At 44.8% G+C, this 15216-nt stretch overlaps 1 protein-coding gene across 1 annotated transcript in view; it reads right to left on the bottom strand.

Moving 5' to 3' along the window:
* The window catches only part of LOC149371618 (cell adhesion molecule Dscam1-like), a 437517-nt gene extending 422693 nt beyond the window's left edge, over positions 1-14824 (bottom strand). Inside the window, exon 1 of the mRNA XM_089565876.1 lies at positions 14483-14824. Coding sequence (XP_089422002.1) covers positions 14483-14561 — 79 coding nt within the window. The 5' untranslated portion in view covers positions 14562-14824. The remainder of the gene's footprint in view (positions 1-14482) is intronic.
* Between the last annotated feature and the right edge of the window lie 392 nt (positions 14825-15216).

Consider the following 15216-nt stretch of genomic DNA (forward strand, 5'->3'; position numbering starts at 1 on the left):
TTAGGCACGCAGCTCGGTTTCGAAACGTTTGAAGAGTCCCGTGGTGCCGCTGATGGCGGGAGGAGACTATAACATATCGTTCCAAAACATTAAATTTGGTTTTGTAATGGAGGCTATGACATGTAAAAATGCAATTGATCAGACAAGAATGGCAGAATAGCTTTATGATAAACCTTTACTCCGCCGCGGAGGCCCAGTGGTTATGGCACTCGGCTGCGGATCGAAAAGACAGGCGTTCGATCCCGGCCGCGGCGGTCGCATTTCGATGGAGGCGAAATTCTAGAGGCCCGTGTACTGTGCGATGTCAGTGCACGTTCAAGAACCCCAGGTGGTCGAAATTTCCGGAGCCCGTTCCTACGGCATCCGTCATAGCTTGAGTCGCTTTGGGACATTAAACTGCCATAAATCACAAACCACAAACTTTATGGTAAATTTAGTCGTGTCATTGAATATTTTTAGGAGATAACTGCACCTGGGGCACATTCTCGAACACGCGCAGGGCAAAGAGTGTGTGTTTGAAAGAAATGTAAGCCTTACGGTTGTGTGGGCTGGTGAAATCTAAAAATGATTTGCTGCCCAAGGGTAGTATTACTATGGCGGACCTGAGCCTCAAAAGAAATACTGGCCTTAGAGGCCTCCATCCGTGTAGGCCTGCCCCTTATGATTCTGGAGTGCCTGTATTTGACTTCGCTGGTGATTCGGAGGAGAAGAATCAGTGCGCTTTCTTCTGGCTGGAGTAAGGCACAATTCATGCTGCGCTTTCCTGCCTTCCTTTTACTGCTGTGCTGACAATCCAAGCAGGACATTGCCAGTGAGCTCTAAGATAAAAATCTCTGTTGTGTGGAATTCGATACTGAGCAGGCTGCAGACTGTGCAAGCCTCTCAAGTTGGGTCAGACGAGAAAGCACATTCGTGACACAGAAATGACTATATTGATCAAATGGTACGCGGACAGTATGTAAGAAAAGAAAGGAAAGGTTGTAGAGGCATTCACAGAATTTGGCTAATGTTACGGTCAGCTGGTAACGTCAGGTATGTGTAAGGGAGGCCCGATTATGTGTGAAGAGTTTAATCGATTTCGTGACATTTCATGTGTCAGAGCACCCATTACTGTGTGTTATTGGTCACGTGGCCAGGCAATAGTTCCTTTGACCATATATGCTATGTCATGGCATCATATCATGTGGGCGACGACCACCATCGGGTGGTGAGGGGGGGGGGGGGGGGGGGGGGGAGGGTACTTTCTCTATAGGAGGTGGCGCTGTGCAAATGTATTACACTTGTGAAATATCAGTGGTGCCTTCTAGGCCACAGGTTGCGTCATGACGGCAAGCGACCAGCCGCTCTTTTGCTTCGTCCGGTCAGGAACGTCAAGAAAAGATAGATTGCAGCGACTTGCTAACGAGATTACTTTGCTAGACTTCTTCATTGTTCTTTCTCGACGGGTGTCGAATTTCATAATTCTCGCCCTGTGAAATCTTCTGAAGACGTTGCAAAATGTAGCTATTCGATGTTTCACGTGAGCATTATTATATATTGCTTTGCCCGAACAGCAAAAGTGTCCTATCTACTTTTATCTCTGAAGCACAAACTCGACAAAGAATCACCGCTTTGTTTCAAAGCTGAAGAACTTATAACACTTGTTCTCACAAACCTTTCACATTTCCAGTTTCACTGCAAGTATTCAGATGTGAAGGCTAGACTTACGATTCACCTCCGTTGCCTGGAGAGGAATTAAAAACATTAAATAACAGACTTATATTGGCCCGATGTACTTGACTGAGTGTACTATAGTTTTTACTCGTCGTTGCTTAAGGCGGGGACCAAACCAAATAAATAACTTCTTTCACAAAAAAAAACAAAACTAATTTTCGTTTAAGTAATTTTTCGGTCATTCATAAATTCTATAGCGCTCCGTCCCATGATGCTGTTCTATAACGTCTCCTCACCGTAACGCGCTCCGGGCTTCAACAAAGTTTAATGGAGCGATGCAGACCTGCACGTTATACCCCTCGCCAGCATTGTACTAGGCCGCAGTTAACGGGCATTCACTCGAGTTAAACTTTTAACACCAGCGTCGTGCCACTGATATAAATTAGGAAGAGGTGGCGGCTGGTATCGGCTAGTGTCACGGATCATCGAGACGTACGAGAACTATAGAAATGATATCGCAGTTTTTACCGTGCTCTTTGCTTATTGCGTTGCGCAAGTTTAAGAACTCGACAATGTTTTGATTTGCAGGGCGTTTAGCAGCGGTGGCTATGTATACAATTTAAGGATTCCTATCAGCCTTTAATTGTTTCCCGCGATACGTAGTAACACAAAGCAGCGGATGTTTGGATTTACTTTAGCTAATGACGGCACCTTGAAGGGAGACTGAAGACATCTCCGTCGCATTATTGTTTTCAATAATAATTGATTATTTTGATCTTTCTCTATAGGTTAACCCTTTTTTCGGCAGAAAAGACACGGAATTTGCAAAAGTCGTTCACGATGTTCGTTCAGAAAAGAGGCGAATGAAATATTGTAGAGGCAGAAGATTTATTTCCAACGCGAGGATCACTAATTCCGGTGTTGAAATTCGGTGAAAGCTAGTTATGCAATTGGCCTTGGTGAATTGAACTTTTTACTTCCCTTTAAAATTTTCGTGGGCACTTTTGGTACTTGTTCTGTTTTTTTTTTTATTTTACTACGCAGTGTGGATTGTCTGGACTTTTTTATTTTTATGCTATTTTAGCACAGGTATGCAAATCGTTTTTCACATGCTAAGTGGTTGCGTTTCAAATTTCAGTGCATTAGTTTTTCTTCAAGCGGTTTCTGCATTGTGTGAATAGCTGTGTACTTATTGTGTAGGCTGCTCCCGCAGTATATTTTTTTGTGTGTAACAAGGCTGATCTACTTTGAATGTGTCATATGGGGAGTTTTTACTGTCAATTTTATACACAATGGGGCTGGGACCTCCGTCAGGCATCTATATTCTCTATTGCTCCAGCCCCTCTTCTTCTTACCTTAACAATGAAGGAATTGTGAATTCAAATATCTAAAAAAATTATATTTGAAAAAATTGAATTTAAAACTTTTCCGCCGCTGAAATAAAACTTGTGGTGTCTACACAAAGAATACAAGGTTTCTGCCGTTTTGAGTGAATTATTTTGGTTTTCATTTCATGGAGTTTCACTTCCCAAAGTGACTCGGTCTATTAGGACGACGTAGTTGTGCGCTTCGGTCAATTGCGATCACCCGGGGTTCATTAACGTGTACTGACATCGCACAGTACACGTACAGATTTGGTCAAAAGTCTTAAAGCCAAATGCTTTCCGCTTCAGCCCCATAATAGAGCCATTACGACACTATTAAAGGCCGAAGGACATTGAAATGTTAGCAGGAGGTTTCTTTCGGATGTATAGAAGCTTCCTGCTTGACTTGTTTTTTTTTAATGATCGGCTACACGGAGCATTCTGGGGGGGGGGGGGGGGATTTATTTCGCTGCAGGCGAACGCCATGGCCTTAGAACATTTGACTAAGGCTATACCTCTAGGATTTCGCCTGCATCGAAATGCGTCCGCCGCGTCCGGGATACAACCCGTGCCTTTCGGGACAGCAGCCCTGTAAGCTAACTACTGAGTGAAATTTCACTGAATTGTGGTGCACCATAGCGTCTGAGATGCCTCAAATTTGTTGTCGACACACGTGGTTTACATGCTAGATCAGCCTGTTCAAGCAACACCTGTATATTATTTTTGTTTTTTCTAGATTATAAATTAGAAAATTGGTTTTTGAGACAAGGCAATAGCCCCAGTAATTGTCTCACATCTCGGCGGAGACACTAACCACCTCGTGAGGGAACAGAGGAAGGTGCGAGTGAAAGAAGAAAGAGAGAAAGAAGTGCCATAGTGGAGGGCTCCGTAATAATCATTTCGGCCACCTGAAGATCTTAATCTGCACTTAAAAAGTTCCATTTTCGATGAGAAGAGTCCCTTTGTCGTCATGATGCTGTAGTTTTTTAATATAGGCCAACCTAAATCTGTCCTCCGCCTACCTTTGAGGAAGCAACCAATGCATCGAAGAAAAAAAAACGAAAAAGATAAAAGTTAACAGTGATAAGATTATTTTCTATGATATATTGCCCAATTAGAAGCGCTTCTCGTGGAGAGAGGGGGTACAGACAATAGCTGACATTGCTCAATGAACTTGGTTCTGCACGCCCAACTGGCATCCTTGGATCCATAAATTCTTGCCTTATATCAGGCTTGGGTTTGGAGCATCGAAACTCTTTAAATGTGCGAAGTTTCAGAACGCCAAAGAAATTAGCAGGGTTTCTGGGTCAGAAAAAAAAAAACTTGGTTTGTGGTCAGCCTCTGACAAATACGAAATTCTTTAGTCATTGTACCTACAACTCAGATATTGAACTTTAGGTGCATTTCGGCAGCCTGTTTCTAATAAACTTGGAAATCTGTCAGAAACCAAATGTTTCAAAGAAGTCACGAAGTTCGACGTACCCACAGAGAAAAATTCCTCCCTTGGCGCGCGCTCATACGTATGTGGCCATAACCGAGTGGCTTCATCATGAAAATTTGTGGGCGCGAACAAACAAAAGACAGAAAAGAAACCACAGGACTGGCGCCTTGGTTTATTCTCTGTCTTTTGTTTGTTCGCGCCCGGAAATTTTCAACATGAACAACCTACAACTAGCCCAGCTTTCCATTCTGGCTTCACCATGCTAAGATGCAACGCCCTGATTAGTAAAGCATGGCTTGCCTATCTTTAATCCCTGCTTCTGTTCGTCCTTCAAACAGACCAGATCTTCAGTGTAAACTTGGCAGTCGTCTCAGCAGTTGTGACCGAAAAACAACGAACGACAGGAATCTTGAAGTCCAGTGTCATCCACTAATGCACCCTTAATTCTCACGGGCTTTCATCTCCTGATATGAACAAATAGAAAAACGTAATGGCGATATTTTTGGGGAACCGTTGCGATGCTATCGGGCAAGCTAATGACACGGCTAGCACAAGCTGTGCCGCTTACACATATTCTTCCCCTCTTTAACTTTTTGTTGTATATTTTTATACTAGGTGGGCCGATTCGGGCTTCCATGCACTGTGTTTATGCAGTTTAAGTGTATGGTGCAACTGATTGCTTCTTCCTATTTGTTTGCTTGTTTTTGCCGCGAACGGCCTATAATGAATTCAGTGCTGTACTATATTCGGAGACTAGACGCCTTCAGGCGTCCCCTAAGTCCATTTTACCTCTGCAATATATGGCAGTATCTTGTAAAATCCCTGTGACTTTTAATCTCGCGTTGTAGGCACCTGGTTAATGGAAAAAATATAAAATCAATGCTAAAACGGGTGCTGTCAGCGAAAGGACTTATTACGCAAAGCTCAACACAGTGGCGGCTGCGTTCTTAGTTTTGGGGATCAATGAACTAGCTTCCGACTTCTTAGCAGTGGCATAGCCCTCTCTCTGATTCCTAAGTTTTTATAGTTTTCACCCCTCGATTTAAATTTCCCATCTGCCGTGTGTAATTCCTAAGCTGGGGCGCAGTTCACAATTTTATCGAGTTTCCTCGTCCTTTCGTATGCCTTCCTTCGTGTGGCAAGATTCATATTAACCGTGTCAGCATGCAAACACGACTGCCCATTTCGAAACATTGACGCCGTACTATCGCAATACAAATTGTGTTGGCACAGTTCTTGTTCAAATCCGTTGCACCACTCTGCTTTTTGCTGCTGTAGCTGTAACGGCTACAGGCAAGAGCGCGCTCAGGCGTCGTTTGTAGTATCTTACAAGAATATTTACATCCTCGACGTCGCCAGTTTAACTCTGAGTGCAAAGCTCACGTTACTATTTCAAACAACCGCTGCTTGTTTCCAATCCTTTAGTTTGCAACTATCGACCTCCAGGTTGTCCGCGCATCTGGAAAAACTTGTATATTTTACATTTACTAAACTGCATACATTTGGGGTCCTGATAAGGAGAAAATCGGTATTCTAAAGCAAACTAAATTCTTTTTGATGTCCGTTCATTGTCGTAATTTTTGTCTGTTGGGAAACAAGAATTGTGGGAAGTTCCATACTCCTGTGACCGAGGCCTTTTAATTTCAGAGTGCGCTTATGACTACAGTAGTTGCCTGCTCCCATGGCGCCTTCAGTGAGAACAGAAGCCACGTGCTAGTCTCGAGAACCACTAACGCGTCTGCGCCCTAAGGCGTTAATGCGCATTTGTGACAAAAGTGAAAAGAAATCAGCACAAATTATTCTTCGGCACAAAGCCAATAAGATTCCTCATTGCCGTACTTCCGACTGCTACTCCTCTCCTTATTATAACTTTCATCCAATGTACATCTCGCTGTAGACTTCTCACATGGACAATAATGCGGATGGATTACATGCGAGCTAAGAAAAATGTTGCTATGATACCTGGCGGTGATACTGAAAGATGACTACAGTTTGCGAAACACAAAACCTAAACGAGTCGGATACATTCCTCTCAATAAGTCGGTTTACCTTCATGTAGTTTAAAAATGTTGCTTCAACATTTTCATATGCAGACGACCTTTTTATTCTGTTATCGAGCAGCTTCCTTGCCAAAAGATTCCTGCGTGGTTATCATATTGGAGTATGCTGCTGAAATATAATGCAAATTAAGCATGTCATCACCTGGGCGAGGTAAATAGCAGAATCCTGCGCTCGCCCGTTGCAATGGTTTTATTCCCACGTTTGAATCGTTGCGTAAAGGAATCAAAGCAAGCTTTGTTACTGCGGTTCGAAATTCCTTTCCTCTGCCTGTTTTTACAGGTGCAGTGTAAGTGGCATATGAAATTTCAGCGCTGCTGGACTTGATTATTATGGCGCCTAAGTAGACTCTGTTAGCAAACAGAGCGCTCGCTTTGTGAGCGAATCGAAGGGTTAACATAAAGCTCTTGCTGGTTCTCGCATATAGAACGTGCCGGTCAATAATTTAAAAATGTAACTTAGCGCACTAAAGCCTTTTCGCGTGTTTTGGTGAATCGATCGTAATCAGGGAATAAGAATTTTATCTCATCTCCTTGTCCGGGAATAGTAGAAAATGACAACAAAAACCATTTTGCTAGTCTACGACTTCTACACTTGTCGGATCTTTTAAATTCATTTTAAATAAAGAAGCAGAGGGAAAAAAGTTTCTCCAGATAGCAGCTTTTCATTTGCAGACGCAGAGACAACACTTTACCAGGTTTGAAGGCAGCAAGAAAATCGTCCGGCAGCCGTACGCGGTCCCAAGCGTACAATATTCAAAGCCCGGACTCGCGGCAGCTCGTTGATTAAATCGAAACTGCTTGCAATTTCTGTGTAGGTTTGAGTGAAGTGTCGGATTATCCAAACAATTTTAAATTGGTGCCCATCTAGTGTACACTCATACACTTCTGTCTCATAAATTGTCTCCCCTAGCTGTCTAGCACTTGAAACGTACTACTCTTTACTATAACACAATTTCAGGTGAACCAAGAATGTCCAGTTTAACGTGCGGAAGGTCAGGCTGCACTTTCGGCCTTTTTTCGCGCTCTCTAATTCAACTTGCAAGATAAACGGCGGGTTACTTAAATATTACAAAAAGAACTTACAGCGTTCTATTATTCATGTCTGTTCGCTCTGATCAGCCAAAGCCGTTTCGACGACGTGATTTGTACGTTAAGGTTTTCAGAAAGGCCGAAGATTTACTTTCAAATCAAGGTTCTTTGATGTGCGCTTGACGAAGTGATCAGAAGGTAATTTCAAACGTATGTCGTAGAGAGATTAGTCCAATAGCTTCTTTTAATTTTTGTGGATTAGAGGCACAAAAAGTGTTACTTGTTGGAGTAGGGATACCGGTCAGTAACGTTCCAGCCTTGTACTAGCGGCATGCGCAATGTAAGAGCAAGGATTTCTAAGACAAAGTGTTCTGACAACTGAATATAATTTTCCGGCAGCTTCCAATTTTTAAACAATTCTTTAAAGAACTCTGGTCAATCTACTTAAACGCAGGAGACACTTTTCAGGAATGTACTATATAAAAATTTGGGCAAAAAGTGTAAATAAAAAAATTATGTCTGCTTAAACGACCCTTAAAAAGCTTGGTAGAGGTCAGTGGCGGTCCCAGAGAGTGGTTTTAGAGGGGGCGGGGGGGGGGGGGGGGGGGGGCGACAGACTTCCGTACATCAAAAAAGAAAAATATAGGAACGAATTTTTATTTATTTTATTCACACAAAACTCTTTCCGTGCTTTGTTGTTGAAAGATAACTGGCGAACGATATAGATGTTATACCATTACTCATTCTTTGAATGATGTTTACGCGAGCAATATTCATTTCTATACCAGGGGTAACAAGTCCACGGCTGAGATATCCCGCCACGGCATGTCCGCGAAGGTAAAAGCACCTGCTCGGACATTTCACCAGTGGGATTAGCGGCCTTCATTACTAAGTTCTGGGAGGTGACTTTGTTCCGCCCTCAGACCCTTCTTTCAAGGCGGCTGGTCGGCGCTCCTTGTCAAGCCAAAAAGGAATGATCCCCTCGCTTACGTCGCTGTGTCCTATGGTGGGATAAAGACACAAATGGGTGGCTCCTTTCCGCCGCGATGATGTTGCTGGCCACCGCAACCGCAGGTGAATGGCACCTCTGTCGCCGTGGTCGCCGCGCCGGCGGCAAGGCAAGACAATGGGGGTGGGGTCACGGCAGGAACACGATTACTAGACAATCACTACGAATTGTACTTTTATAACTACCAACGTGCAGAACGTGGAATTCTGTGAAGTAAGAAAGCCGCTAACAATGTGAACGTACAATGTAGGGGATACTTGACGCCTCACAGACGGAAAAGCTTTACAGTTCTACGTCAAATATCACATCTCGCCCTATGAGAGCCCGAAAACGGATGTTCGGGAAAATGTGCAAAGGCTTTTTTTTTTTGGGGGGGGGGGGGGGGGGGGGGTTGGGGGGGAGCCGACTGCCCCCTACACTCTCCCCCCCCCCCCCCCCCCCCCTCTCAGGACCGACCCTGGTAGCGATATAAACTAAACACAACCTTGTGCGGATGCTATATATTGAACCGGCACCAGGCATACAGGCTCCTTTCTCATTGTTTGTTCCACTTGCGCGTAGTTTTGCGTTTATGGATGATTTAAAAAGTCTGCAGTACTTCACCGTGCTCTTCGAATCAGTAGTAAACAACCCGGTGTTTCGGAGGTTAAGAAGGGGAAGTTAGCGACACTAAATGAAGAAACCATTAGTATTGTTGCCGACGCGTTTCTGAATGAGGAGTTTCCACGAGAGAACTGGCCGTGGTCTGTGGATAATAATGGCCGTAGGGCATACTATTAGTACTGTTCAGTACCTTGAAGATATCATTTCTACGACCTGCCCCGTGATGCCAGTTAAAAAAATTCCCCACCTTAGATAGTGGGCTAGCTCCCAAGCAGTAGCGAGTTGCCTTTGTGCTTTCTGGTTGTTTACCTGCAACTTAATTTCAAGGTTTGTTCACTGGCATACACGTGACAGGCATTATTCAACTGGAATACACGCGGGTTGCAACTGTCGCAGACCTCTTGAAGCAGTGTGTAAGAAGACTTCCTCGCGAGTAATAGTCATTATTAGCCATTCAACCGCGGTTTCGTCACACGAGAAAAATTGCGACATTTGCGACTGCATTGTGTTGCCAGATCTACTCCTCTAGATTAAAGGTGCACTGAAGAGGAATCTGAACACGTCTTTTTACTGCGGGAACTCGATCTACACGTTCCGAGCATTCTTAGAAACTTCGAATTATTGTCTTGTGCGGCCGATTTTCCTAATTTAGATCGGATTAGACGTCCCGGCTCCCGCGTTTTTTCGAACTGATCGCAGACGGTAGGAGGGGTCATCCAACCTTTCAGCCAGTCCGGTGGCGGCTTGCCGCTCTGCCATCGGCGGAGTGATACGTACCGATCGGCGAAAGCAAAGAGTCCGCGCGTATTTTTATTTACGTGGGCCTAAGTTGCTCTATGTAGCCTCTGACTGGATATATTGATTCACGGTGATCTAAAACACAAAATAGAAGCGAAAGCGAAGCCGCCACGCGACTGCCTGAAAGGCACTCCACGCGTTAGTTGACTCCTCCTACCGTCTGCGGCGAGTTAAAAAAAAAAAGGCTAAAGCTAGGACATTTAATCCGTTTTAAATTATGAAAATCGGTCACACAGGACAATATAATTAGAAGTTTCTAAGAATGCTCGGAACGTGTAGATCGAGTTCTCGCGGTAAATAGACGAGTTGAGATTCCTCTTTAGTGCACCTTTAAGCGTCCTTGCCAATCAACGGTAATACTTCGCATTACATCGAGCAGTGTCTTCAGAGCTGTGAAACAATTTCTCTCAGTAAATCTTCATGCAAAACGCGTTTAAATAAAGTGATAGGAGTGAAGCCTTCGTAATTAAATAAAAGATAATCTGACCAACTTTGAGCCGTAACTCCGGCAAATTTTTGTTCTGGTTTTATCGAAGAAACGGGCGAAAGCAAGCACACGTGTTTTGCGTTATAAATATATGCAGAAACTCTAGGCGTAAATTGGTAATTATTGTTTCGAATAAAGTAGTGCTGTTAATATTCATTGACTTTGGCAGCACTACTGCGATATTTAAAGCTGAATTTGAAAATTCATGCTTTTTAATTTCTAACTCGCATAACCCGGCATAGTTAATACGTGCGCCGGATTCAGAGTCGGTTCGCTGTAGAGTTATGCCGCTAGCTGTTTTTATTAATAGTTTCCAAATGCAGATTATAGAATAACCTTGCAAAAAACCTTCATTTGGAGTTCAACTAGCCGCACTTTATACACCCTAATTAATGCAGTCGGCCACAGTGAAGGACTGTTTTCAACCGCCAAGGCTGAGCTAACGACGAATTGAGGGCACGTTCATTTTATCATTTCCTATCGTTGTGTATATTGAGTTCTTTGATGCCGACCTATGCCTACAACATGTACGTCCCCTTCATTAGTTTGACAAGCGGTGAGTGATGTGTATTTTTTGAACTTTTTTTTCCTCACAAAGAAAGCCGAAGCGGCCGTGAGTGCTTGTTCAAGAAGCCCACGCTCCCTGCCACGGGAGGAATCTGTCAAAGTAGCGAGAAAGGGGTGAATTGATCAGCTATGCCAGACACCTATGCATTATCATAAAAAGAAAAGATGAACATCGCATGACTCTTTAGAGCCCCGTGAAACACAAAAATGAGCTATAACGATGCGAACGTCATTGGCGGCGTACTCACTTCCAGGGAGGTGTGGTCGGAGCTGTCATTCGGGAAGATGTCTAGGCCTTCGTAATAACAGGCTAATGCGTACAGCGCCGATTCTTTTCTATTCCGTTATTCTATCGCTTCTTTTTTACCTTCTTGGCTTTTTATGCTGTGTTACGTAAGCACTAACTGTCCATCGACCTGCGAAAAAATCTGCCTTTTTCCTTCTAGACGACAGGAATGGAAAGCAAAAAAAAAAACAACAACAAATGCTGACTTCTCAACTGGGTCAACGACGTTGCGTTATGTAATGTACGGGGGTTAAAGGGCACCAAAATCATATAGCCCGTTCGCAACTCATCTTAAAATCTTTTGTTAAGAAACGAAAGGGCAGAATCACGGATGGAAAATTGAGGTCTCAAAATCTCATTACCTTTCTTCCGTTGTGAAACACCTGGTCCGGTATTTTGTAACCAACTTTTTTTTTGCTTTGTTCTTCTGCCCTTTACTCCTTTCAGCTGATGGTGTGAGGGCTAGTAAGTAGTAAGCCGTGTGATTTGCAAGCTTTTTCATTAAAGGCCGGACTGGCCAACAGTAAAGTGCTAAAGGTTGTCGCAGCACTGTGGAATTCGGCTATACAGCTGCTTCTAAAGGACAAGAAATTCGTCTTGTTTAACTCTGTGTTCTCAGTTCAACGAAGGGATTGTGTATAAAAAGTTCTACAACTAGTTTCGTGCATATGAAACTTGAGTGTCATGATTGCAGTGAGCGATTATTCGTTATAATGGAAAGCCAACAATACACGACTTCTACGAAAAAAATGGTCTCGTAGTACTCTCAATATGCTGTTATTAAAGTACTTCTTTCTTTGTGCCAGCTGATAACTGGATGTTGCAGAGCACTTCGAAAGCAGAGTGCTCTCCTGCCGTCTGAGTTCCTTGTCTTTTTTCCGCCCTGTTTTTGAGTTGAATAGATAGGTTCATTTCTGGTGTTTACCGTCCCTCGCCATGCGAAAACATAGATGACAGCTCTGACTAATATGCTAGACCTCTGAAGTGATAACTCTTAAGACACCTGATCTCTTCGCTATGAAATAAGGGGGTAATCATTCATTTGTATCTACCCAATTGCAGCGAGTATACTCCACAAAGAGCTATTTCCCTAAGCGCATTGGTAATGTTCTTAATCCGGACACCACAAATTTTATCACTTAGGCGGCCATTAATGTCTTCTTCTTTCCCTTAGGCAGTCAGCTTTGACATCACTTGCTTAGTATTACAGGAGTAGCAAACCGGGCTTGTAGTCGCCATTAAACTTTGGCTTCGCCTCTTCTGCTCATCTCGCTCGTCCTAGCGTGATGGCAGTGAAGATTCCTTGGTGTTTAAGGACGGCGCATTTTACGGAATGCGCCCCTCTGCCGAGATATTGCGGTATTACATGGACTTTTCTCTCGCCAGCAAGACCGTAACGGGATAGTCGAATAGAGAGGATGGTGCTCGAACGCGTTTCCGGAGCGTATCCCAGGTCCAGCTAGCTGGTCGTGTGACCGTCTATGGTCGTAAACTAAACTGAGGGAAGTCGCCTATGTCCCCATTAGACTACGGCTGAGGTTGAAACACGTGTTACATTAAGCGAACACCTTGTGCCTACCCCCCCCCCCCCCCCCCCCCCCCCACACACACACACACACTCACACTTCCTCGCTCCTTTTTTATTTTTGTTCACATTCTGATGCCGTGTTTCCTTCGCGGTGAACGCAAAGGAACCGCTCGTCACGCCAGAGCGCATTCGGCCAGGCGAAATTGCAAACACATGGCCCGAGACTGCCGGAGAAGGTGACGTGAACAACGTCATTGTTTTCCGCACACTTAGGCAGCCCATGTTTTTACCGTGCTTTAGAATTGGTAGTGTTCTTGCACTTTCAACCTCGCTCGATTTTTACATTGACAGAGTCGCGTGCATGCGAGCGAGACTAGCATTGTTCTTAAAGCCCGCAAGGGCTCCGTTATGTAACCCATGTTCCCCCGCTCCTAGTGCCGCTAGAGGTGTTTTTTTTTTTTAGTGTTCGGGCTACTATACTGGTGTCTTTGGGTCGATGTGCCGCAGCCAGGAATGGGGTCACCTTAGTTAGGAGTGCAGGTGAAGAACTCGAGCGAGAAACGCTTTGTAATTTTCTGGTACAGGAGCCGGCTTCTGGTATCGCGCTTGGGAACATTGCAAAAGAGTACAAGTGGCTGTCGGCGAGTGAAGTGAATAGAATTTTATAGTGGAGCTTCTTAGAAGAGACGGAGTTACATTCGCTGTGCATGGTGTCAATTATTAGTTGCGAGATCTCGCCTCATTGGCAACATTTTCCAAGTCTCTTGGCTCAACTCCCGTCGAATGAGAGCTAAACTGTGTGAGTGCCATTACATTTTGTAGTAGTTCAAGCTGAAGGCGACAGCGAGTTTTAGAAATGAAGAAAATGTCTTCCGTGTAGAGCTTTCCCTTTGCATAAATGTATATATTTTGTAATTCGTAAAAATCGGTTCGCTAGCTGACGGCTTAGCATGTTACCTTGTTTTTTTTTTTTTATGGTGTCCCATAGTCGACGTTAAATTTAGCTTTCTTGACGCTGTAAAACAACAATGACAAAAAAGCTGCTGTTAACAGCAAGTAAAAAAAAAACCTTAATGATGTTCGAACTAATTCGCTTTCACAGAAATGCTACCATGTGGCACATAGTTGATGCATAGCAGTCCTCTGAGCGCTTCGTGATTATTACGTGATAGGCGAAACAAGGGCTCCCTGCTTTAAAACTGATGTCATCGAAACGCTCTTTATGCCCAGTGCTCGTTGACAACCATCGCCAAAGCTATTGATTTCAGCACACTATCTCTTATTTGCGTAATGAGAACTACTTTTCTTACACGCTGTCAAGGAAGTATTGTTGGAATTAGTGCTCGAAAAGCGGTGGACAGAAGAGATATGCATTTACCGCGTCAAACCTCCTTCTATTAAGGCAGCCAGCCCCATGTCATGTACGTTTATCGGCACAGGAGTGGGATACACGGAAGTGTGAAAACTGAACGAAGTTCTTTTTGCAGTAAAGAGTACGGTCACCTGTTGGCGTATTGCATGAGCGCTTTTGCTGTGTTCCTCGCGTTTAAAGGTTCTATCCTTGGAGCGCTTCTGGGGAGTACACTGAATTACCCTTCAACCACCGCGCAGAATCTTACAAGGGTAAGAAATAAGAATTAAGGAAAGAGTAGCTCACCACCACCAACGGCAGAGCCACAGCAGGTGACGACCAACGTTATCCACAGCAAGGGGTCGAGTCGCGGCGCCGCGCACATGTCGATCAGAACGGAACGAAAAGCACACGGCGACCGGCGGGACGGATGACCAGGTCCAAAGTTTCTTTGCGTCCTTCCGGTGGTTAGGAGGTCGTACTAGACAGTCTCTTCGCCTTCAACGACAGGTCCTTGGGGGAAGCTGTTGAAATGCAGAGGAACACGCAGCGCATGCAGGGCGTCAAAGCCGCACGCCGCTCCCTACTCCGCTGTGCGAAAGCGGAGAACCCGGGCCACGGGCTGCATCGGATGGAACGTCTGCTCCCGGCTGACGCGAAACACGTTGTCGGACCCGTCGAGTGGACCTCGCGACGACAGTACGATCGGGAGAGGAGGGCGAGCCACACGGAAAGAGGGGAAGAGCCACAGGGAGGAAGGGAAGCCGGCGCATTTCCCTTCGATCTCTCGTTTTCCTTTCGCACCTTCTTTTTTTCCCTCACGTTCTTTTCTTCTTCCCAGCACGGCTTCCCCGTCTATGCGCGCGCTCTCTCCGTCTCTCTCCTCTATCAGGGAGAGGAAGTTACGCCCTTTCCTTCTTCCGGTTTTGGTGCTCCGCGCCCTGCGATTGGTCCCCGTCGCTCGATGACTCGACGTCACGAGATCGAGTGTTTGGGCGAGATTTTTCGCGCGCTCCCTTCCCGCCCAAAGACGCGCGCGA

This window comes from Amblyomma mixtum, chromosome 1 (assembly GCF_055824585.1).
Source record: "Amblyomma mixtum isolate Tamu chromosome 1, ASM5582458v1, whole genome shotgun sequence".
In the NCBI taxonomy this organism is placed as follows: Eukaryota; Metazoa; Arthropoda; class Arachnida; order Ixodida; family Ixodidae; genus Amblyomma; species Amblyomma mixtum.